General features: G+C 38.4%; 1 protein-coding gene and 1 pseudogene across 1 annotated transcript; both read left to right on the top strand.

Annotated features, from left to right (window-relative positions):
- The window catches only part of LOC140953663 (tyrosine-protein phosphatase Lar-like), a 111,313-nt pseudogene that overhangs the window by 78,847 nt on the left and 7,821 nt on the right, over positions 1 to 24,645 (top strand).
- Positions 10,382 to 11,612, top strand: LOC140922008 (uncharacterized). The gene is made up of 3 exons (XM_073372030.1): positions 10,382 to 10,827; positions 10,922 to 10,989; positions 11,148 to 11,612. The coding sequence occupies exons 1-3, from the start codon at positions 10,586 to 10,588 to the stop codon at positions 11,297 to 11,299; spliced, it is 462 nt and encodes a 153-aa protein (XP_073228131.1). The 5' UTR covers positions 10,382 to 10,585; the 3' UTR covers positions 11,300 to 11,612.

Genomic DNA, 24,645 nt, shown 5'->3' on the forward strand with positions numbered 1-24,645 from the left:
AAGTAACCGAGTTGGATCAGATGGGGATTTTAAATCAAAGTGACAGTTTCCTGACTGCGTGCATTTCTTTGGTGCATGAGCTAGACAAGCCGTGATCGAGACGATACCCGTCATGTACAAACACACGAAAAGGACTCATTGAGTTGTGTTCGCCTATTGGGCACAATATACAAAGCATTTATTGTTCCCATTCAGAAGCCGGCATCCGCTTGAATTTTGGAAATGGTCCGGTGAGAGTCGGCACCCAGGGGCTCCTTTGCCCGTACTTAAAAACTCTCGTCCCGCCTTTTCTCCTGACACGACTGACTGCCCCTGGGTCTCCGAGGATGTTTGAGTCATACTCCTCTTTTCCGTTAACATTTAAGATATCCCAAAAACCCTATTTTCTTTTCTGAACTGTTTATAGAATGGTAACTCAATCAGAGATAAACAAATTGAGTTCACAGCCCCTTCTTAAAAATTTGGCCATCTCTCTCATCTTATCCTTGTCTGCTCTCAAAAGTGGCAACCAGACTAACAAAGCATTTATGACCTTAATGATACACACCACAGAAAGCGATTTTGAGGTGCAGTGAGTGTCTTAAACCGCGTTCTATGTTAAACTTTGTTTAAATAACCGGTCCCACGACTTTCAACTTTACGTTTTTAAATACCGAAATCAATGAATCAATATACTATCTAATGTTGATTGTCGGTGTTGTCAGTTCAACTATCTGTTGCCTGCGGGATTTTAACTTAGGGATGTAGTTAAAACCAACATTTTAATGAGAAGATGGAATCATAATGTCATTTTATTTCAAGGCATTTCCCTTTTCTTAGTAGTGTGCAAGCGGTGGTTCCCTGGCCAATCAGGAGATCGAACTTGTTTAGTTCTGTATAAAAGACTTGTTATATGTTTTGCGCGGCCCTTCCAGATATTGTCATCAACCCGTACGGGCATCCCTTTGACGTTTAGTTGAAAAAAATTTCCAACTACCTCCCCGGACTCTGACCTGCCACTGTTTACATCTTATAGTTTTATCTTCTTTAGTTTGTCGTTAGTATAAATATTTGCTAATTTGTGGCGGATTTTTTTCAAGCTTGTGGCCATTTATCCCAAACAGTTGCGATTCTTACTTGGGTCATCTCTTCAGCGAACTAGTGCGCCACCACGTGGAGCTCTGGTTCGTTTTCGTAAATTCGGTTTGGAAAGACTCGCAATACAATGAAAGTTTCAGTTCCCTTACACAGATGCGTAGGTACTTGTTCTTGTCTCGTGTTCAATTCTCCCTTTTTTTAAACTTAAAATGCATCTTTCCGTGAAGAAATATCCTCAAGGAACAGGAGCATAACTGGAAAAGACAAATATTGATAAGGTATACTCTAAGTCCCCAAACGAGTGATCGGAAAGACTGATGACGGGTATTTCATTCTTATGGTATAGTTTATGCATCCTTCCCAAACGACATGCATGATTGAAGAGCAAAGCATTTATTCATGGTACCTTATCATCATGGTAAAAAAACCAAACAAACAAAATTTGGCTGCGATATACAAACAGCTGCATTCTTTTTTATATACAAAACGGTCACGGTCACTAATGCTGTTAAAGCCTTTGTCCTTTTATAGCGGAGCTCTAACCGCGCGCTTGCAGAGCCCCATAGCTCAGTAAATCTACTTGGTAATCACGTCATGACCGTAAACCGCCCGACCGACCGACTGACCGTCCGTCCGCACCACAGGCATACCAATGTAAAATAACTCAATCAACAGGTATGGCAACCAAATGCAGCTCGTGGTTATTTTGGCGGCAAATTGCATACCCACCCGTGTCTTGTAAAGCAGAGACTACTTAAGAGTCAATAAAGACGAAAACGGAAAGCGAAAATTGTTCCTGTATTCGTAATGTCTAAAGTATTAAGCTTAGATTAATTGTCATGTCCACAAATTTGGAATATAGAGTAAGAGAAAGACAGAGAAAAAGATGAATTGGGCGGCAGGCCTGCGAAGCTCAAAGATAAAAGAAAACAAACGACACATTTTTCTATTGGAAGGACAACATGAAAATTTTGTAGCGGCGGTGACAAAACGAGAAATGCTAGCGGCCACCAATGTAGGGTGAAAATAAGCGGTAGTGAAAAAAAAGTGAACGAGAACACCTACGACATTTTTTCTCCATAAAACGTGTAACTAAGAAGTTTCTGGAAGTTTCACGTTGTAGTCGTGCAAAAATGTACAAAAAAAGTGTGCTGCAGGTGCAAAGTTGCTTTTTTGCTAATAAGACCTTCGCCGCTTAGCATTACACGATTTTACATTTTGCTTGAACAAACTTTAAATATTATCGAGATTTTCGCTTTTAGCCCTGGCTAAATCTATATATTAGGATTCCATTACACCCGCTGTATATACTAGCTTAAACAAAGACCACAACATCTTTTCTACGCTTGTCCTTAAGCAATGCGCATTTTCCTCTTATCTTCATGCTTTTGTAAAACTTTGATTTCACAAGTATTGCACACTATAAGCATCCTATTTGTATGGGTATAAAAGTGACTCCTACCTGATTAAACTCTCTTGTTCTTTAATGTTGAATTGTTCCTTAATAAAGATTTTTTTGTGTGTGTGACAAATTATTCCCCTTTTTTTGGACAGTACCCACTGCTCCACCTTCTGCCATACAAGTATACAACACTAGCTCCACCAGTATATTTGTTGACTGGGGTGATGTTCCACAGCCTGATCAAAATGGCATTATACGAAGTTACACTGTTACCTACACAGCATTACATCCTAATAGCACAACAAAGACTCAGTTTGTCCCTGCTCCAACAACTCAAGCAACACTAACAGGACTTAATGAATACACCAACTACGGCATCACAGTGTTTGCCTCGACTTCAAAGGGACGTGGAAATATCAGTGAACCTATCATTGTCATCACAGATGAGGACAGTAAGTTATAAGGACCTTAATACGAGTGAATCCAATTAACAATACCTAATGATCAATTAGTAAAGGGAAATTTACCATCTTCCTCGACTGGCTTGGTAAATAAAGAAATGCTGTTTGTATTTGAATTCAATAACCACTGACCCTTGTAAATCGCTCACTCGCTTGGCCAGGCTAGCAACTCCTACTCTCGTTTTCCGTTAACATTGAAGATATCCCCCAAACCCTTGTTTCTTTTCTGAACTGTATATAGAATGGTAACTCAAACAGAGATAAACAAACTGAGTTCACAGCCTTTTTGTTAAAAGTCTGGCCATCTCTCATCTTACTCTTGTTTGCTATCAAAAGTGGCAACAAGATTAATAAATCTTACCAAGATACCATTTACGTTATTAGTAATACACACCAGAAAAAACGATTTTGAGGCGCATTAAGAGTCTTAACCGACTTTCTATATTAGAATTTGTTTTAATAACCAGCCATACGACTTTTAATTTTACCTTTTTAAATACCGAAATCAATGAATCAATATACTATCTAATGTTCATTTTCGGTGTTGTCAGTTCACAACTATCTGTCTTAACCTGAGCCTGCAGGATTTTAACTTGGAGATGTAGTTAAATGAAAGTTTGATTTCCTTAACATAGATGCCTAGGTCGTTGTTCTGGTGTCACGTTCAATTCTCTCCTATTCTGAAACTTAAAATGCATCTTTTTGTGAAAAAATATCCTCAAGGAACAGGAGCATAACTGTATAGGAAATATTGATATGAAACACTCTTAATCCCCAATCGAGTGACAGGAAAGACTGATGACGGGTGTTTCATTCTTATGGTTGAGTTTATGTAACATCCCCAAACAACATGCATGATTGAAAGGCAAAGCATTAAGGTACTTTCAAATTGTAATCATGGTAAAGAAAACAAAGAAACAAAATTTGGCTGCGATTTACAAACAGCTGCATTCTCTTTAATAAATAAGGGTCACAGTCACTAATGCTGTTGAAGTCTTTGTTCTTTAATCCTTTAATATAATTTCATTACAGCTGCTGTATATACTAGCATAAACAAAGAGCACAGTATATTTTCTAATCTTGTCCCTAAGCATATCATGGCAAAGCCCATTTCCTTTCCATCCTCATAGTTTTGAAAAACTTTGTTTTCACAAGTATTGTATACCATACGCGTCTTAGTTGCGTGTGTTCTATAATGACTTATATCTGATACAATTTTCTTTTTCTTTATTGAGTTGTTACTTAATAAAGATTTATGTTTGTGACTTTATATTCTCTTTTAATCGACAGTACCCAATGCCCCACCTTCTGCTATCCAAGGATACAACACTAGCTCCACCACTATATTTGTTGACTGGGGTGATGTTCCACAACCTGATCAAAATGGCATTATACGAAGTTATACAGTTACCTACACAGCATTACAACCTATTGGCACAACAAGGACTCAGTTTGTCCCTGCTCCAACAACTCAAGCAACCCTGACAAGACTCAATGAATACACCAACTACAGCATCACAGTGTTTGCCTCGACGTCAAAGGGACGTGGAAATATTAGTGAACTTATCATTGTCATCACAGATGAGGACAGTAAGTTAATTCTAAGGGGCCTTTTACAGTAAATTCAACTAACAATACCTAATGATCAATTAGTAAAGGGAAGTTGACCACCTTTCTCGCCTGGCTTGGTAAATAAAGAGATGCTGTATGTATTTGAATTTAATAAGCACTGACCCTTGCAAAGCGCTCACTCCCTTGGTCAAGCGAGCAACTCATACTCCATCCTGGGAGACCCAGGGGCAGTCAGTCGGGTCGGGAAAAATGGCGGGACGAAAGGTTTCAAGTAAGGGCGGAAGAGCCCCCGGGTACTGACTCTCACCGAACTATTTCAAAAAATTCAAGCGGATACCGGCTCCTCATTAAGCACAAAAAATGTTTTGTATTATTGTGCCCAATCGGCGAACAGTTTCTCCTGAGTTCCTTTAGTGAGTTCGTACACGACGGCTTTTGTCTCGCGACACTTGCCCGGTTTGTTTACCAAGCTTGTGCGTACAAGAAAGACTTTTATTTTCCACTTTCCAAACCAGAAACAAAGGAACTACCGATGAAATGAAAAAACGTTTGGGTTACTATCAGCAAGGGCAATTGAATTTGCCCTGAGAACATTCTTTTTTTGACGGATCACAATTAGACGCGGCGGCGATGAGAAAGTCAAATAAGTAATAGCTTGACAAGTCAAAACATCACCTTTCCACGTGCATCACGCTTTTTTGTACATTTCTTTGCCGTCAACTGCACGAATACCCGTGAAAATGTCTAATTTCACGTTTTGTGAAGGACGTAAACAAGCAATAACAAAATTCATTCTCTTCATGAACTTGGATATGGTTGATAGAAATTCAGCTCCAGAAGAGTTCCCTTGCATTTGACAAAGTAAGCGAGTTGGATCAGATGGGGATTTTAAATCAAACTGACAGTTTCCTGACTGCGTGCATTTCTTTGGTGCATGAGCTAGACAAGCCGTGATCGAGACAATAGTCGTCATATACGAACGCACGAAAAGAACTCATCGAGATGAGCTCGCCGATTGGGCACAATAATACAAAGCACTTTTTGTTCCCAATCAGGAGTCGGCATCCGCTTGAATTTTTGGAAATGGTCCAGTGAGAGTCGGCACCCAGGGGTTCTTTCGCCCGTACTTGAAAACTTTCGTCCCGCCTTTTCTCCTGACACGACTGACTACCCTTGGGTCTCCGAGGATGCTCGAGTCATACTCCTCTTTTCCGTTAACATTTAAGATATCCCAAAAACCCTATTTTCTTTTCTGAACTGTTTATAGAATGGTAACTCAATCAGAGATGAACAAATTGAGTTCACATCCCCTTCTTAAAAATCTGGCCGTCTCTCACATCTTATTCTTGTCTGCTCTCAAAAGTGGCAACAAGACTAACAAAGCTTTATGAACTTAATGATACACACCACAGAAAGCGATTTTGAGGTGCAGTGAGTGTCTTAAACCGCGTTCTATGTTAGACTTTGTTTAAATAACCGATCCTACGACTTTCAACTGTACGTTTTTAAATACTGAAATCAATGTATGAATATACTATCTAATGTTCATTTGTTGTCAGTTCAACTATCTGTTGCCTGCAGGATTTTAACTGAGGGATGTAGTTAAAACAAACATTATGATAAGACGATGGAATCATAATGTCATTTTATTTCAAGGCAATTCCCTTTTCTTAGTAGTGTGCAAGCGGTGGTTCCCTGGCCAATCAGGAGATCGAACTTGTTTAGTTCTGTATAAAAGACTTGTTATATGTTTTGCGCGGCCCTTCCAGATATTGTCATCAGCCCGTACTGGCATCCCTTTGACGTTTAGTTGAAAAAAATTTCCGACCACCTCCCGGGACTCTGACCTGCCACTGTTTACATCTTCTTTAGTTTGTCGTTAGTATTTGCTAATTTGTGGCGGATTTTTGTCTCCACCTTTCCCGAAGAGATGTTGATTAGTTGTTGTTGTTGTTGTAGTTTTATCATTGGTTTCAGTTGAAAACTTCAAGTTTGTGGCCATTTATCCTAAACAGTTGAGATTCTTGCTTGGGTCATCTCTTCAGCGAACCAGTGCGCCACCACGCGGAGCTCTCGTTCGTTTTCGTAAATTCGGTTTGGGAAGACTCGCAATACAATGAAAGTTTTAGTGCCCTTACACAGATTCGTAGATACTTGTTCTTGTCTCGTGTTCAATGTTCCCTATTTTTAAACTTAAAATGCATCTTTCTGTGAAGAAATATTCTCAAGGAACAGGAGCATAACTGGAAAAGAAAAATCTTGATATGGTATACTCTTAGTCCCCAGGCGAGTGATCGGAAAGACTGATGAAGGGTATTTCATTCTTATGGTATAGTTTATCCATCCTTCCCAAACGACATGCATGATTGAAGAGCAAAGCATTTATTCATGATACCTTGTTATCATGGTAAAGAAACCAACAAACAAAATTTGGCTGCGATATACAAACAGCTGCATTCTTTTTTATATAAATAACGGTCAAGGTCACTAATGCTGTTAAAGTCTTTGTCCTTTCATAGCAGAGCTCTAAGCGCGCGCGTGCAGAGCTCCATAGCTCAGTAAATCTACCCATCCTACGACAATTTGGTTTCACGTGACCGTAAACCGCCCGAGCGACCGACCGATCGTCCGTCCGCACCACAGGCATATCAATGTAAAATAACTTAATCAACAGGTATGGCAAACCAAATGCAGCTCGGGGTTATTTTGGCGGCAAATTGCATACCCACCCGTGTCTTGTAAAGCAGAGACTACTTAAGAGTCAATAAAGACGAAAACGGAAAGCGAAAATTGTTCCTGTATTCGTAATTTCTAAAGTATTAAGCTTAGATTAATTGTCATGTCCACAAATTTGGAATATAGAGTAAGAGAAAGACAGAGAAAAAGATGAATTGGGCGGCAGACCTGCGAAGCTCAAAGAGAAAAGAAAACAAACGACACATTTTTTTATTGGAAGGACAACATGAAAATTTTGTAGCGGCGGTAACAAACCGAGAAATGCTAGCGGCCACCAATGTAGGGTGAAAATAAGCGGTAGTGAAAAAAAAGTGAACGAGAACACCTACGACATTTTTTCTCCATAAAACGTGTAACTAAGAAGTTTCTGGAAGTTTCACGTTGTAGTCGTGCAAAACAACGGCAAAGAAATGTACAAAAAAAGTGTGCTGCAGGTGCAAAGTTGCTTTTTTGCTAATAAGACCTATTGTTGTTTTTCACCGTTCTCCGGCGTTGCCTTCGCCGCTTAGCATTACACGATTTTACACTTTGTTTGAACAAACTTTAAATATTATCGAGATCTTCGCTTTTAGCCCTGGCTAAATCTATATATTAGGATTACATTACACCCACTGTATATACTAGCTTAAACAAAGACCACAACATCTTTTCTACGCTTGTCCTAAGTATATCATGCAATGCGCATTTTCTTCTTATCTTCATACTTTTGTAAAACTTTGATTTCACAAGTATTGCACACTATAAACATCCTATTTGTATGGGTTTTATAGTGACTCCTACCCGATTAAACTCTCTTGTTCTTTAATGTTGAATTGTTCTTTAATAAAGATTTGTGTGTGTGTGTGTGTCTAATTATTTCCCTTTTTTTGGATAGTACCCAATGCTCCACCTTCCGCCATCCAAGTATACAACACTAGCTCCACCAGTATATTTGTTGACTGGGGTGATGTTCCACAGCCTGATCAAAACGGCATTATACGAAGTTATACAGTTACCTACACAGCTTTAGAACTTAATGGCAAAACAGAGACTCAGTTTGTCCCTGCTTCAGCCACTCAAGCAACACTGACAGGACTCAATGAATACACCAACTACAGCATCACAGTGTTTGCCTCGACTTCAAAGGGACGTGGAAATATCAGTGAAGCTATCATTGTCATCACAGATGAGGACAGTAAGTTCTAAGGACCTTTTTACGAGTGAATCCAATTAACAATACGTAATTATAAAAATAAATGTACTATCTAGTGTACATCTTCGGTGTAGACAGTTTAAGTAAGTAAAGTAAAAATCTGAGTGGCCCATTCAGCTCGAAGGTGGTCTGCATTGGCGCCCTGCGTCTTAAAAAACTGCTTTAAATTACGAAATTGTAATTACACTCAGAAAGCCTAAAAATACAGTTATGATAGCATTTAAAACTGTCTTTTAAAACCTTTAAAAAAAGAAAAACGCGAAAAAAACTACAGCATGACAGTGTTTGCTTTAACTGTAAAAGGAGCTGGAAATGATAGTGTCACCCGCACCAAATCAAGTGTATTTTAAAACTATTTGTGAAGTAGTTTAAAGCTATTTACACTATTTAAGAACTATTTTTACCACAATTTGAGGTATTTTTATTATATTTCACGACTAAAACCAAAATAGCGTTAAAAGTTTGAATTGTATTTGACATCTATTTGAATAATATTTATAACATTTTCCCTGGTTTTCCTTGTATTTGAAATATATTTGCTATCAAAACTACATTTTAAATACAGTATTTAAACTATATTTTCGGAAAGAGAGTACTGGCGAGTTGCTAAAATCTTTTTAAATACCGTATTTAAACTGCATTTTGGAAAGAAGAACCTAAAATCAAAGATTTAAAAAGTAGTTTTTACAAGTAAAGTTCAAAATCAGGTTTTAATTAGGATGTTTAAAGATTATTTTGAATATACTTCCTCGTCTACGACCTTAAACAGCTCATAAATAGCATAGTTAAAACATGTTTGAAGAAGGTTTAAGAGGCAGTTCAATTTAAATTGTGATTTGAAATGACGAACATCTTGAAATCTCTCCAAACAGGATTAAAACTAGCTGTTTTTATTGTATTTTCACAACCTATCCTTATTTAAAAGGTATTTAAATGGAAACCTGTTTCCAAACCTAACTTAAACAGGCTGTTTATAGGGTGTTTTGAAAAAAACCGGCTGACTTATGGTAAGAAAAATACTTCAAAGGAAAAAAAGTCAACCAAATTTATTTTCAAACAGATTTTAAATACTGTTTTCGGGGTATTTTTAAAAATTGATACCCGCAGTCACGGACTTGAAAAACAAAATGCAATAGACATGCAGATACAGTCTGCCAAAAGAAATAAGAACTCGTCGTCTAGACACAGCCCATTCTACAAAGGCACTATTCATATAGATAAGCCATCTCGACAGAAGTGTTTCGTCGTCAATCCAAAAAAAAATTGATGAGAATTCTCAATTCTGGACACATCCGATTTCTAATCATGCGCGTACTTAATAAGTAACCAGGTAAGTATAAACGCCACAAAATTATTAAGCCTAAATCCGCTAACAAACCAAGACATTGAGCTGCCATACAGTTGGGAGCTAATGAATCTTACAACAAAAAAGAACAATAAGCCTTAAACTTCATCAGTCAAATAAAGTATCGAAATATGCATGCATTTCGAGCACATCGACCGGTTTGATAACGCGCGTTGTGTCAAAGTGTGTGACAGTGTAAAGATCTATCGATCCCCAATCATTATTCATCGAATCTCTCTGTGTATATCTCTACACAGCCAGATTTTAAATCAATCATTGATCAGTTACTAAGTTTTGAAACTTCCAAAATTCGCATCAACCATAACGTAACATTACCATGCAGTGTAAGCTAAATACTGTATTATAAAAAAAATCTAATCGATTTTGAGTCAGAACCGCAGTTACGGTGAACAAAGATAAAATAAGCCCTGAACAAAATTATATAAATAAACGCTCACCTCCCGTGTTGCATGAAGAACCAAACGCTCAAGAAATTTCCCACATTGTTCTCCTACGTTTATAAATCATGCTGGATGAATAAAATTTGCTCGACTTTAAAGGAGCCGTGTCACATGCATTGCGCATGCTCAGTTCTTTGAAAAGTGTTCAGCCCAACAAGAAATCAAACCGACGCGAATCCTCACAAATCAAGTGAAAATCTGTTTCCATCGTCGCTAATCGGTGTTCGTTTTGTATTTTATCTATATATTTAAATTATTTAGACATAAGGCTTTCGTGTTACAGTAATTTTTGGGAGAATTGTGGAAATCCTAAGCGCTTTTTAGCGCTCCAAGCGAAGGATGTCGGCTCGAGGCGGTAAACGCTACGGCAGTGGCCGTAGGCTCTTGTCACCTGGAAGCTTTGTTAGGAGCATAGAGAAGAGATCTGACTCTCGGAGTTCGTGGCTCAAGTCCCATGGAAGGATTTACGTCCGCCGTGACATTCTGGACACATTTAAAACGCTGAAAGCTCAGTGTGTCTTCTCCACCGACACTGCTTTCTTGCAGCATTTGTTGTCGTTTGAGATGCGAAGGCAACAAAGGTGAGAAAATAAGACTTCTACATTTATATTGCTTTTTAGTCTAAGCTGCAACGTCGAATCTAACTACCTATTAAATATTACTTTATTTTAACAGTTTAAAAGCCAAGCAAGCCATGAAGAAGAGTACGAAAGAGTCAAGTCCAGTACAACAACCCCAAGCAGGTAACTAGATGCACGAGATCGATCTGGAATCCCTGTTCAGGGACTCCTTTTTTGTGTGAGCAGTGCATGTGGCCGGAACATTTATGGACACAGTCCATCGGGATTAATTCTGTTTTCATTGAAATAAAAGTTATAATATGTTGCATATTGTTTTGCAGATGATTCTAATTTGCACACCTCGACCCCTGTGAAAAGAGGCAAGTATGACGGTTCTGTCATTGCTCCACCAGTGGAAAGTCCAGTTGCTGGAATGGCTGGTGACAATAGGTTGGTGGTGACCCGGAAGTACAACCAAAGAACAAAGAGTTGAAATGTGAAAATTGTAAAGCAGGCCAAAGACTATGGTTATATTTGGATGCTTCTGGCTAAAGTGTTTCGTCTACGTGTGGAGGAGAATGAAAATATGCAGAGGGCAGTCCCAATGGAAGCTGATGACCCAAGGAGGATAGCCCCTACAATTGCTGTGGTGCCAACCCCACCTTCACGCGAGCTCTTTATTCAGCACAGCAGCAGGTTTAAGAAAAACTAGCAAACATGATGTAAAATATGTAATGAATATGGAACCTTTATGTATTCATGTGCAGTGTAAGAAAATATTCATCAAAGAAGGACTGTCATGTATGATGCACGATAAGCAACAGTGATGTTTTTGACAATAAACTGACATTAAATATAACCTATGAGAATTGTTTAATAATTTTAATGCACAATATGTGAAACTAAATAATGCAAAAGTTAACCGAAGACAAAGGATTGGTTAGTAAATGTAAGAATCGGAGTAGGTTGGTCCTTATTAAACTAACCGTTGGAATCCGTTTTTGTGTCTAATTATCCATATTATAAAATTTGCTCGCACTGCCACAATGCAAATACAGCTGTAATGCTATTGTTTTCATGGGGCAATATTCACAGGGGTACTCAATCCAGGACAACTTTTTTTTGAGGGGGGTGGGGTTGGGGGTATGGCATGAGGTTGAACAAACCAACTGCAATTAAAAATTCCTTGTAGAAACCTATCAAAAAGTTATTTCCATTTTAGCGAGGTTTGAACCCCATGTACACCCCAGTTGAGGAAGGGTAGTGCTCTCGAATTTTCCATACACAGCATGAAGGGCATACCCTTCTTTTGTGTTTTCCAAGGTAACCATATTCTTCAATTATATAATGACGATAGGCAGCCTTTCGGAAGGCTCTGCTGCTATTATCTTGACGGTCGTTTCTGATATCCCCTGAACACTTTATACTTAATTGTAAATAATCAGGGTCCAGGCATAGCTTGCCAAAGCGTGCGCTAAGTGAGACACAGTCTCGAGAATTACAGCACCGGTTCTCAACCTCCTGCGACATTCTGCGGCAACGTCCACATTTGCACCACTCAGGCACTGGTTCACTTGACCTTGCCATAGATGCTGTTGGCGGTGGCCTGAAAGGTGAGGGCCCACCTGAAGCTGATGTTCCAGATATGCTCGAGTCTGAGGCTGGGGTGGATGCAGGTGTAGGTTGGGCAGGGTTCGGTGGTGCTGGACTTGACACTTCTGGGGGAGATAGAGAAAGGGAAGATGGGAGAGCGGCATCATCATTCTCATCTTCTGGGTCCTCCTGGATAAGAAGCATATCTATATAGTCCATGCTGCCCACTCCCCTCCGTAGAGCTCTTGTAGCAAGTTTTTTTGCTAGCTCCTCCTCCAGGGTTTGGATAAACTCCTGTGAGGTTGAAAAATAGTGCAATAATTTGTTAGAGTAGCTGGACAATTACTTTTTATCACATTGTGTCGAAGCTTGACACGTAGATTTTTTTAAGAGCGTAATCGACGAGAAAATAACTAGTAAAAAGGGGACTTCCCTAAGAAATCTTGCACACTTCAGAACATGACACACAAACGAGACAATTTGCTCCATTTAGGGGAAGCAACAATCAACAACTTTTACAAGGAAAACTTACTAGATAAAGGAACAGCAGGTGAGATTTTTGAAGGACTATCTTTTGTGCCATCGACTATGAATTATAATTCAGTATTGTACCTTCACTCGTCGATTTTCCATGTCCCGTTCTTGCTCCTCCGTAAGACCATTATCTGGTTGGCCTGGCGGTCCTTGCACGAATCCCCATCCTTGGGATGCCACGGATGCAGCCTTCACATGATAAAAAAGAAATCGCAAACTGTACTAGTACTTCCTACCAGCGAATTTTAGACCTCAACCGAGCTTTGTTTCCCCACCTCTCTGTTCTTGCACGGCTTTCGTCGACTGCACGAACAAGCCTCTCCCCAGTAGCGACCGGCTGTTTTGCAAGGACATCCAGTCCTTTTTCTTCCTGCTTTCGTAGAGCAAGTGCTTGTACACTGGCAAGAGTTAGGGACGTTGTCCTGCGCAAACGGGAAGGAAATAATGTTGACTAGATTTCGCGCAATCGAGTGGAATAAACTGCGGTATTCAGAAGTCCGGGAAGAGTAGAGCGCGAGTCGCTGACTACAAAAGCGGCAAGAAAGTTGTGGCTAAATTAGTACACGAATACATAGAGCGACTTTGTTCCGAAGAAAGGCTCATTTCTGTAAAAGGTTCTAACGACAATAAGGAATCTCGATGAAGGTTTCGCAGCGCGAGTCGGCTTTTCACATGGGCTCATATAAACATGGCCTTGTTTACATCATTTGCATCTGTCAAATGCAAGCATGCGCAGTAGCCGTGACACAGCTCCTTTAATAGCACGCGCCCGAGGACTTCCCGCGGAATAGTGTCACGTGGTAAAACCACGTGCTAAGGAACAAAGCATCTATGTATTTTAAAATTATGGCGGACGGCTGTTGATGGTTGCAACGTGCGTTGCGTTGCTCTTTACTGCGCAAAAAGAGTATTTGTCAACTCTGTGGACTGTCCAGACGCGCAGATTTTGTTTTAATCACGAATCAAAATGTCTGCAAGTTATCAGCGACTGGCCTTTAGTGTTAAAGGAACGGATCTAAGTTCAACTGGTGAATACACGTACTGTACCGGTGTTTGAGTCTTCGCGATGCGAATAAATGTGAGTACGATTGTTCCTTATTTTAGAATAATCTGTTATTGGAACGTCTAGGCATACGTGTTATGAAAAGGACAGTTGGATATCTGGCCTTTCGAAGAGCGCTGTCAATTAATTTATTACCAAGAGCCATTTTGGATTTGTTTATATGCAGTGTTTGCATACCGGTCGTTTTGATACAAAGTAATTTCGATTTACTAGGCGATGCAACTCGTTCAGATACAAATTGACTCAGTCGAGATGTACAACCAATAGTTCGCGACATTTGTTTTTCTTGCTCACGTGCAATAACTATATATCAGGTAATCGCAATATTTTTGTAGTTTCACTGCTTAAGTTCGTATCGAAATGACTCTTTTCCATTACAGTTAATTGATCAGATTACATTCTTGCTCTCACGCCAAATATGTCACGTTAAGATTAAGCTTTGTGTCCGTCCTCTTTCGCTCACACATAGCAATACCAACCACAAAACCAATAGTGAATGCTCTGGCTTAGGCCTTGCAAGATTCATGATGATTTTAGTGGAATCAAATATTATTGTGTTACGTCTTGCGAGAATGAATGTATGTATAGTTGGCAAGTAAAATTCAATAATGAAATTATATATTATAGACATTTAACTTATTATGTTGACTCAGTTAAGCCTAAAATGGTTATTTTTCTGCTTGGGAATTCCTAAAAAGTTTCAGGAACATGATATTTTGACATTTCGTTCGTTACATATAAACAATCAGGACCTTATACATACACTCACATGTACAGCTGGTTCATTAAAGGTTACTTTGGGCATCGGGAATTGAGTAATAGTAAGCTATTGTTTGGTGGTGACTCAGGGAAATCATATTGCATTGTTTGGTATGCCCAAATGCCAAATAACCAACCTTTACTTAATCAGCTATATACAGTGTAGCTTCTGGAGAAGCGACAACCACAAGCTATAATTGACATCCAGTATTTTCATTGATTACATTTTAAACCAAAATCTTCTAATAATCTCTTGTCCATACAAAAAAATATGTAGTGACTTGTTAACCTCTGCATCCTGTATTCCTGATGCATAAAAATCCCCAAAGATGCAAAATAATAATATTCATGGCGTTGCATTCCAATGGATGCAAAGGTCCATAAAAAATCTTAACATGTGTATTTGTAGAAATATCCCTTCTGTGTATTCTGTGGCAGTTATTATGTTATGGCAGTTATTTAGCCTTTAGAAGGACTGTATTTTAATTTCAGTTTACAACAGTTTATTTTCTACTACTGTAGACAACTAGAAGAATTTACAAGAAAATAATTATAAATAAATAAATAAACAGAACATACAGTAGTGGGACGCCCAAAATAACTAAAAATCTAAACTAGCTAGCTAGATCACAGTTAATTTTTATCTTTGTTTCGGAAAGGCCAATAACATCAAATTAATGCTGTAGATCTGATAGCAGCATTGTCAAACCATCATGGTTAGCAGAAAGGCTTCTTATGTTGAAATGAATAAGAAAAGAAAGGCATAGATTTGCTCTGAGAAGGCACAGATTTGCCCTGATTTGCTCTTTTGTACTGTAGTAATACAGAGTTTTGGAGTCTGATTAACTGTCTGGTTACACAAAGGCCCGAGCATTTTCAATTACAGACTTTTTTTTTTACGTGGGACTCTATGTTTCTGGACTGGGACTCAATATTTTTCACAAGATGAGTCCCAGGACCAACCATAACTATTTGTAACCAAAATCACTGAATATATATTCACGTCTCCAACTTTTCCATTGAAAAGCAATACCGCCCAAACATTTTGTTGCACCATTCTTGTAGTTAACTCTTTGAAAATAGACAAGTAATGTCCTTTTCTGACAATCCCAAAGAACTGTTGTTTATTTAAGCCATGCAGATATCCCTGCCAGTTTCTTTGTATAGCCTGTACTACAGTGTATCTAGCATCAATTCTGTTTGCCTTGTTCATATTCCTTATGCACTAAAGAACAGTAATTTATCAAGTCCTAAAAAAAACGTTTTCTTAGGACCTACACCTGGATGAGAGTGAATCCTCACTTTTTTCTCTAAATTCAAACAATTTTATACAGACACCCATTGACTAATAGTTATTAGGACAATGCTAGTAATAATAACTTAAGGAATACAAAAACCTTTTTTCAGTCAACAGATTCTGCCACAACTAATGTTAGTTAATCATACTAATACGGTTTCTTTCTTATCAACTGTTTGCTGTAATAAGACCTGCAGTGTACATGTGCTTTTTTCAAATTGAAAAAAATAATACTATTACTTAATTGAAACATCATGTCAATGTTCACAGATTGTTATGTTTAATGATGCTAGTGTCCTGTGATGTACAATTAAGAACTCAGATGCTATCAATACAGTGTAGATTATATATTTTGTACCCTAACCCTGAATTAATGGTGGAGGAAAATTGCCTGTCCCAGCAACAGTGCAAGTTACTTAATGATTGTTGGATAAGGCAGCTAGAGGGCATCTTATTATATTTCGCTTAGTTTTGCCAATTACATGTACAGTTAACAATTAATGAATGAGGCGGAGTATCTTATGAAGAATTATGGAGATCTTGGAGGGTGTTATCTGCCTCGACGGATGACACCCTCCTCGATCTCCATAATTCGTCATATGATACGAAAGCCGAATTCAATAATAGTTTTATTATTCATTCAAAATAATTCCTACTTTAAAAACATGGCTAAAACATGCTAACCTCCATCGATCCATCGATGTTAAGTTCATCTTCGATAGTGCACGTTTAGGTTTGTCCAGCTCCACAAATATTCTCCAAATAGCAGATGTCACCCTTCGAGTTGTCTTCTTGCTGTTCGTGCCTTGTTTTTAGCTATGTTTTCGGCTAGTTCGTACTCTTGAAACGAGTGAAATGTCCGCCATTTTTCAAGTTGACAATCAAAACAACTCAACCCCGTCCCCAGGTCTTCTCGGTTAACGGTGCCTTAACCCTTTCACTACTAAAGCGGCCAAAAGCGGCCGGCCGGAAATGGCCAATTTTTTCCTAGAGCGGCCAAAAGCGGCCACGAGAAAAGGGTGCAAAAAAATGCGCTGTATACCCTAGGTAAGGCAGTCTTTGTCAATACTTATTGTTCCATTGTTATGGGCAGGCATAAACCAATCAAATCACACGAAGTGCGCATACAAAACTATTGCATGAGGCGAGTAGTGAAGGGCCGAAGTTTGGCTTCGCTCCAAGACGTACGTGCGTGAACCTACGCACGGGATTTGTACACTGGATTTCTCTTATGCCATAAAACAAACCAAAAGCCAAATGGTTGAGCATTTCCTTCTTTTATCTATTTGATTTTAAAAGAATTTAGTTCGCTAGTTATAATATAATTATAGATATTCAGTAGATTTGAACGTGCTTTAGGCTTGTATTTTATCTTTGTTTATCAATATGGCCGCTGCCGAATCAATGCGATTTTTGGTTCTGACGATGATAGTAAGAGTAATTTAAGTTTTAGTGATGTGAATGTTGATGCAGACTTATCTGACATTGAAGTGCAAGAATTTTCTAAGGAGGAAAGCGGCGAAAGTGAGTCTGAAGACAGTAAAAGCGACAACAACTCAACCGCAAGGGATGAAACCGAGAGTTTCAATTTCAGATGTTTACACTTCTCGCATGGGCGGCGTGGATCGTGCTGATCAGCTTCGTTCTTTTTATTTGTTTGGGGTAGCAGTAAAAAAAGGGGTATAGATACATATTTTGGTTCGTCTTTAATGTATTTGTTTGTAATGCTTGTGTTCTTGAATCGGAACGCATTGGATCGAAGCGCAAAACACTTGATTTCAAACTTGACCTCGCACACCAACGATCGATGGTTTATTGCAATGAAAGCGAAAGCGTAGATGGAACAAGATTCCAAACTGAACCATGCTGTACCCTCAAATCAATATGTTTCAGCTTGTATGGAGGGCAGAAAACGGAAATGTGTACAGTGCATAAACAGGGCGAAGAACACTCAAGGGCTACAACACTACAAAGTGGAAACAAGATACGAATATAGCATTTTGCAACGTGGCACTATGCCGAACAGGCTATGACGATGCCTTACACAGTCATAAAACTGGCTTTGTGAACACAAATCTGGCATATTTGTTATATTCTAACAATTTCCCTTGTTTTGCTGTAAAAAAGTAAGCCATATTGTGATGGATTACAAAGAAATTCTCATTCAAAGTCTGACAATAGGCACTGCAAATGGCGGCAAATTTGAATTTTTTCTCGTTACTTGCGATTTTATCTTAAATATCTTGTGAATGCAGGGATAGTTATCTTTATTAATTGTTTAGACTTATACAATGACTTCTTGGCTTCATGTCTGTGTAGTTAATTGTGTGAAACAAGGCTCTGAAATCTACTGAGCATGCATGTTTTGATTAATTATCACAGCCATCTTAGCTCCTTGATAATTGTTCAGGAAGATGGGGGGTTGGGGGCCATTAGCCTGTAGTAGTGAAAGGGTTAACCTGCGAAAATGCTGCATTTTTGACGTCATTTCCTCGTTAAAGACAAAATTCTTCCAAATTTGGTCATCAGTAACTGGTTATGGTGAATTAAACAAGTGCTTTTAGCCAATCAGAGTCAGGGAAATATTTTGAATGAATAATAATACTTGTTATTATGAAACTTTGCCTTAGAGAAGAAATTACCTCTAAGCAATATTAAATCAAGCTTCATGAAGAACAAACAAATATAATTATGTCTTTCCGGCATTCTTATTTCTTTCAGTTATACCAGTGAAGTCTATTCTAGTTTTTGTTAATTTGGCCTATCTGTTTCCAGATCTGTAGCTGTTGTTTCATTGAATGATCCTCAGCGTCCAAAAAAATGAGTGTCTGATAGGCCAGGGCTAGTGGATTTTGCCGTCGGGCTAGTGATTTTTGTTCTTAACTTGCCCGACAGGCAAGTGCTGTTTTTTTTTTTTTGGAGGGGGGGGAGAATTCATATTAGAGAAGGATTGTAATCAATCTTGCTAATCAAAAAGGGTTTTGGGGCTAGTTGAAATGACTTGTGGGCTATAGTACATGCTAGCTACAGCTTGCCCGAATGGCAGGCTGTAAAACTGACTTTCTTTGCACCCTGGGTCCTTTAGTATTTTACTAGACAGTTATTACTGTACCAACAACTTGTGACCTTTGTTTTGTTCAAATGAATTTGGCTAATAGTTGTATTATAGTAGGAAAGAAAATAAACTATATCTTCCTTAAGAAATCTTTATTAAACCTTTAGTTAGTGATTTCATTGGCCAATTTTAGAATACACTTTTCTAGTAGTGTTTTAATTTTTAACAAACAATCATACAACTGTATGTGAATATGGTGAGTTTCAAAGAAAATTCCCAAGACATACATGTACGTGGTTTAGACAACCCCAGATATAAGTGATGTCATTTGTAAAGGGTTTTTCAGCTGGCTTTTAAGAGTGTTTTTGAAAACTTGCTTTTATTTTTTAATTTTATTTGGAATTGAGAACAGGTTAAAATACCATCAAAAACAGGTTAAAACACCTTTGAAAGCACGTTAAAACACCTTTAAAAACAGGTTAAAACACCATTAAAAGCAGGTTAAAACACCTTCAAAAACAGATTAAAACACCATTCAAAACAGATTAAAACATCATGAAAAAACAGGCTAAACAGGGTTAGACAACATTTAAAGGCAGTTTAAAACACCATTCAAAACAGGTTCAAACACCATTTAAAGCAGGTTAAAACACCTTTAAAAACAGGTTAAAACACCATTAAAAACAGGTTAAAACACCATTAAAAACAGGTTAAAACACCATTAAAAACAGGTTAAAACACCTTTAAAAACAGGTTAAAACACCTTTAAAAACAGATTAAAACATCATTATAAACAGGCTAAAACACTATTGAAAATAGGGTTAGACAACATTTAAAGGCAGGTTAAAACACCACTTAAAACAGGTTAAAACACCATTTAAAGCAGCTTAAAACACCTTTAAAAACAGGTTAAAACACCATTAAAAGCAGGTTAAAACACCTTTACAAACAGATTAAAACATCATTATAAACAGGCTAAAACACCATTGAAAACAGGGTTAGACAACATTTAAAGCCAGGTTAAAACACCATTTAAAACAGGTTAAAACACCATTTAAAGCAGCTTAAAACACCTTTAAAAACAGGTTAAAACACCATTAAAAGCAGGTTAAAACACCTTTAAAAGCAGGTTAAAACACCTTTAAAAGCAGGTTAAAACACCTTTAAAAACAGTTTAAAACACCATTAAAAACAGGTTAAAACACCTTTAAAAACAGATTAAAACATCATTATAAACAGGCTAAAACACTATTGAAAATAGGGTTAGACAACATTTAAAGGCAGGTTAAAACACCACTTAAAACAGGTTAAAACACCATTTAAAGCAGCTTAAAACACCTTTAAAAACAGGTTAAAACACCATTAAAAGCAGGTTAAAACACCTTTACAAACAGATTAAAACATCATTATAAACAGGCTAAAACACCATTGAAAACAGGGTTAGACAACATTTAAAGCCAGGTTAAAACACCGTTTAAAACAGGTTAAAACACCATTTAAAGCAGCTTAAAACACCTTTAAAAACAGGTTAAAACACCATTAAAAGCAGGTTAAAACACCTTTAAAAGCAGGTTAAAACACCTTTAAAAACAGTTTAAAACACCATTAAAAGCAGATTAAAACACCTTTAAAAACAGGTTAAAACACCATTAAAAATAGTATTTATTACCTGTTTTAAATGAAGTTCTCAAATACAATTAAAACAGTTTTAAAAATATATCAAAAATATGTTAAAAATAGTGTTTGGTTTGGTACGGGCGAGCCAATCATTGTCATCACGGATGAAGATAGTAAGTTAAAACATTGCGATTGTACTGGCGGTGGTCACAAGAAGTGAACTCGACAAGGACCCTTATAGGGGTTTGAAGGCTTTATCAAATACCACCCATCTTATGGGCCTTATCACCTCACCTCACCTACTTTTCTTCGTGCCTCATGGCACATAAGGCTTCCTGTAGACGAATTTGAACCGAACTGTATTTAACTGTATTCAAAGGCTCGTTTCTTAGGTTACAAGAGGAGGTTTTCTTTAAGATTCACAGGACTTTTTCCAGATTCCGACAGGCTCACGAGGTTCGCACTCATACGTTTTTCTAGGAAGAGACACAACACGTTTTCGGATCCCTCCGAGAAGGCCTAGCGCTCTGCTAAACCCTTACGTCATCGCGCACACCTCCCAGTTTTTGTAATACAGTCGAATCTTATTGTAAGGTAAGCAACATCCAAAATGCGAAGATTTAGTCTTCGATTGCGTGAATCGAACCTTAAGAACCTTTAGCCTTAAGAACCACGTGTTACTTGCTAAACGTACGGCGCATGTCTCTCTGCTTATTTCTGTCTGTCAAATTTCTATTTTACTTTTTTTCTCATTTCCTTTAAATACAGAACCAAAGGCTCCCCCATCCAATGTTCAAGGACACAACACCAGTTCTACCAGTATTTTTGTTCAATGGGGGAGCGTGCCTGCTGCCGATCAGAATGGCATCATACTAAGGTACACAGTTACCTACACAGCGCTTCCTAATGGAAGTCGACAACCCAAGGTTGTGGATGCTCCAGTAACTGACACAACATTGACAGGACTCAATGAATACACTAACTACAGCATCACAGTGTTCGCTTCAACTTCAAAGGGGCATGGAAATGTTAGCGCCCCTATTATTGTTATTACAGAGGAAGACAGTAAGTTTGTTGTTGTTTGATATTTGAAACTTAAATGCACAAAATTGCATTGGATCTGGAATGATCGTTTTCTCTTTCTCTGGAAGGCCGAGTTAAGCGCGGTCGCAACAGTTTCGTTGCAATATCATAATGATATCCCTTAAAAATTCCAGTAGCTTAGGAAAAGAAATGCTTTTTGTGCTTGAGTTTCGTTATTGTTACATTGTTACAGGCCCTTTGGAATAAATCTTTCGATGAATCTTCCCTTATCTCCAGTCTTTATCTTTTGTTCCTCAGAGCCCAGTGCTCCCCCATCTAATGTCCAAGGACACAACATAAGTTCTACCAGTATTTTGGTCCAGTGGGGTGATGTTCCCCCAGCAGGTCAAAATGGCATTATACTACGTTACACAGTTACCTACACGGCACTTCCTGGTAACAGTCCACAACCCAAGGTAGTGGATGCTCCAGCAACTGAAACAACTCTGACAGAACTCAATGAATACACTAACTACAGCATCACAGTGTTCGCTTCAACTGTAAAAGGAGATGGGAATGTTAGCGAGCCTACTATTGTCATCACAGATGAAGACAGTAAGTTGTTATTTCGTATTGTGAGTTATACATAAAAACAGCAATTATTTATAAATGAAAGTTCGCGCCAAAATCTTGTAGAACATTATTTAGTAGTAAGTAGTCGTCGTAAGGTGGTTATCGGTTTGCGTGCAACACGTATATTGTACGGTTGTAGTATACGTGCGACCAGACCAACGTCAACTCTGGCCCTGTTACAACAGCGACTATAGGGTAGATCAGAGACACCCCTGAAACTATCGCACGTATACTACAGCCTTACAATATGCGTGTTTCACACAAACCGATAACTCGAGATATCCACTTTACGACGACTACTTACTAATGTCAAGGACAAAGTCAAACCGGAGGACAGCCAGGGAGCAGTATAAAAGATCAAATTAATGCTGAGACTGCCAGGCTACTTACATTGGTAAAACCGGCAGAAACCTTAGCACGCGACTGACCGAACACAAACGAGCGACGAGAAATGGTGACGTCAACAATCACATTGCTGAGCACCATTTACAGACGAAACATCAAATCGACTGGGACTCTGCGACATGTATTACGTATTCTACAGACTACTATCAACGACTCAGTTTAGAAAGCTGGTTTACTGACTTGGAACTAACGCCACTGAATAGTAGTCAACAGTAACCGGCACCGTACAAACGACTTATTGACGAAATCAAGTAAAACTAACTACGAGAGAACAACTGGACAACTGACAATTTGACTAAAAATAAACGACTGTTTAACTGTGACAGTGGACGGATCGAAACGCACCAATGACATTACGATTCTTCATAGCCAATATCATCACGGCTTAACTGAAAGACGACCAATAACGTCGCAACTTAATTGACCAATCAGGTCAATAACCAGAATTGAACGCCATCAACTGACGTTATACAACTCACTTTGACCCTGAAGATGACTAAGGCACTGCAGGTTGTCGAAACGTCAGTTTCTGTCAACAGCAACAGTCCTATTCAGGTTTGCGTTCACCCGGACGATCAAACTCAACCTACTCATGAAATGACTCCTGGTTTCAAACCATTCACCCAATTTAATTATTTATTTATATATTTATTTCGGTGTAAATTTGGGTGATGGGTTGCTCATGTGTATGCCTTACTTTCAAGCAAGTGTTCTACAGGCCGCAATGAACTTGTTGTGGCGCAAATTGGGTATTGGTAGGTCAAAAAGATTATGACGGACCCACATTGCAATTAATTACAACACCACTTAGTATCCTGCAACTACAAAATGGCCAATAAATTAAAGCTAGAATCTTGGACAGAAACGTTAAGAAAAATTAAATGGACGTGCGTAAGTCTAATTTCAAGATAAAGCTCTTTACTGCAATAATTTCGAGATTATTGCTTCAAGTAAATTATAAGTATTTCAACAGGAGCTCAGCTTTTCTCAGTCCTTGGCTAAGTTTCTACGTTACAAAGGACCAAAATGTTTTGCGCATTCATGGGTCGCAGCTAAGTCGTAACATTTGCAATACATTTTTTTTAGAGAACGACTTTAGTCTTTTAGACTTCTAGTCCCGTGTTGATTGCCTAAGATTGTGTACCTATCATTGTCATCACAGATGAGGACAGTAAGTTCTACGGACCTTTTTACGAGTGAATCCAATTAACAATACGTAATTATAAAAATAAATATACTATCTAGTGTACATTTTCGGTGTAGACAGTTTAAGTAAGTAAAGTAAAAATCTGAGTGGCCCATTCAGTTCGAAGGTGGTCTCCATTGGCGCCCTGCGTCTTAAAAAACTGCTTGTAACATTTGCAATACATATTTTTTAGAGAACGACTTTAGTCTTTTAGACTTCTAGTCCCGTGTTGATTGCCTACGATTGTGTAAAAGTCTTCCTTAAACAATGTTTTCTTTTTTTTTTTCTTTCCGGTTATCCAGAGCCAAATGCTCCGCCATCTAATGTCCAAGGTCGCAACACAAGTTCTACCAGCATTTTGGTTCAGTGGGGTGATGTTCCCGCAGCTGATCAGAATGGCATTATACTGAGTTACACAGTTACTTACAAAATGCTTCCTGGTGGCACTCCAAAAACCGAGGTGTTCATTGGTCCAACAACTGGAGTAACTCTGACAGATCTACACGAATTCACCAACTACAGCATCACAGTGTTTGCTTCAACTGTAAAAGGAGCTGGAAATGATAGTGAGCCAATCATTGTCATCACGGATGAAGATAGTAAGTTAAAATATTGCGCTTGTACTGGCAGTTGTCACAAGAAGTGAACTCGACAAGGACCCTTATAGGGGTTTG

Source organism: Porites lutea, chromosome 12 (genome assembly GCF_958299795.1).
Source record: "Porites lutea chromosome 12, jaPorLute2.1, whole genome shotgun sequence".
Lineage (NCBI taxonomy): Eukaryota > Metazoa > Cnidaria > Anthozoa > Scleractinia > Poritidae > Porites > Porites lutea.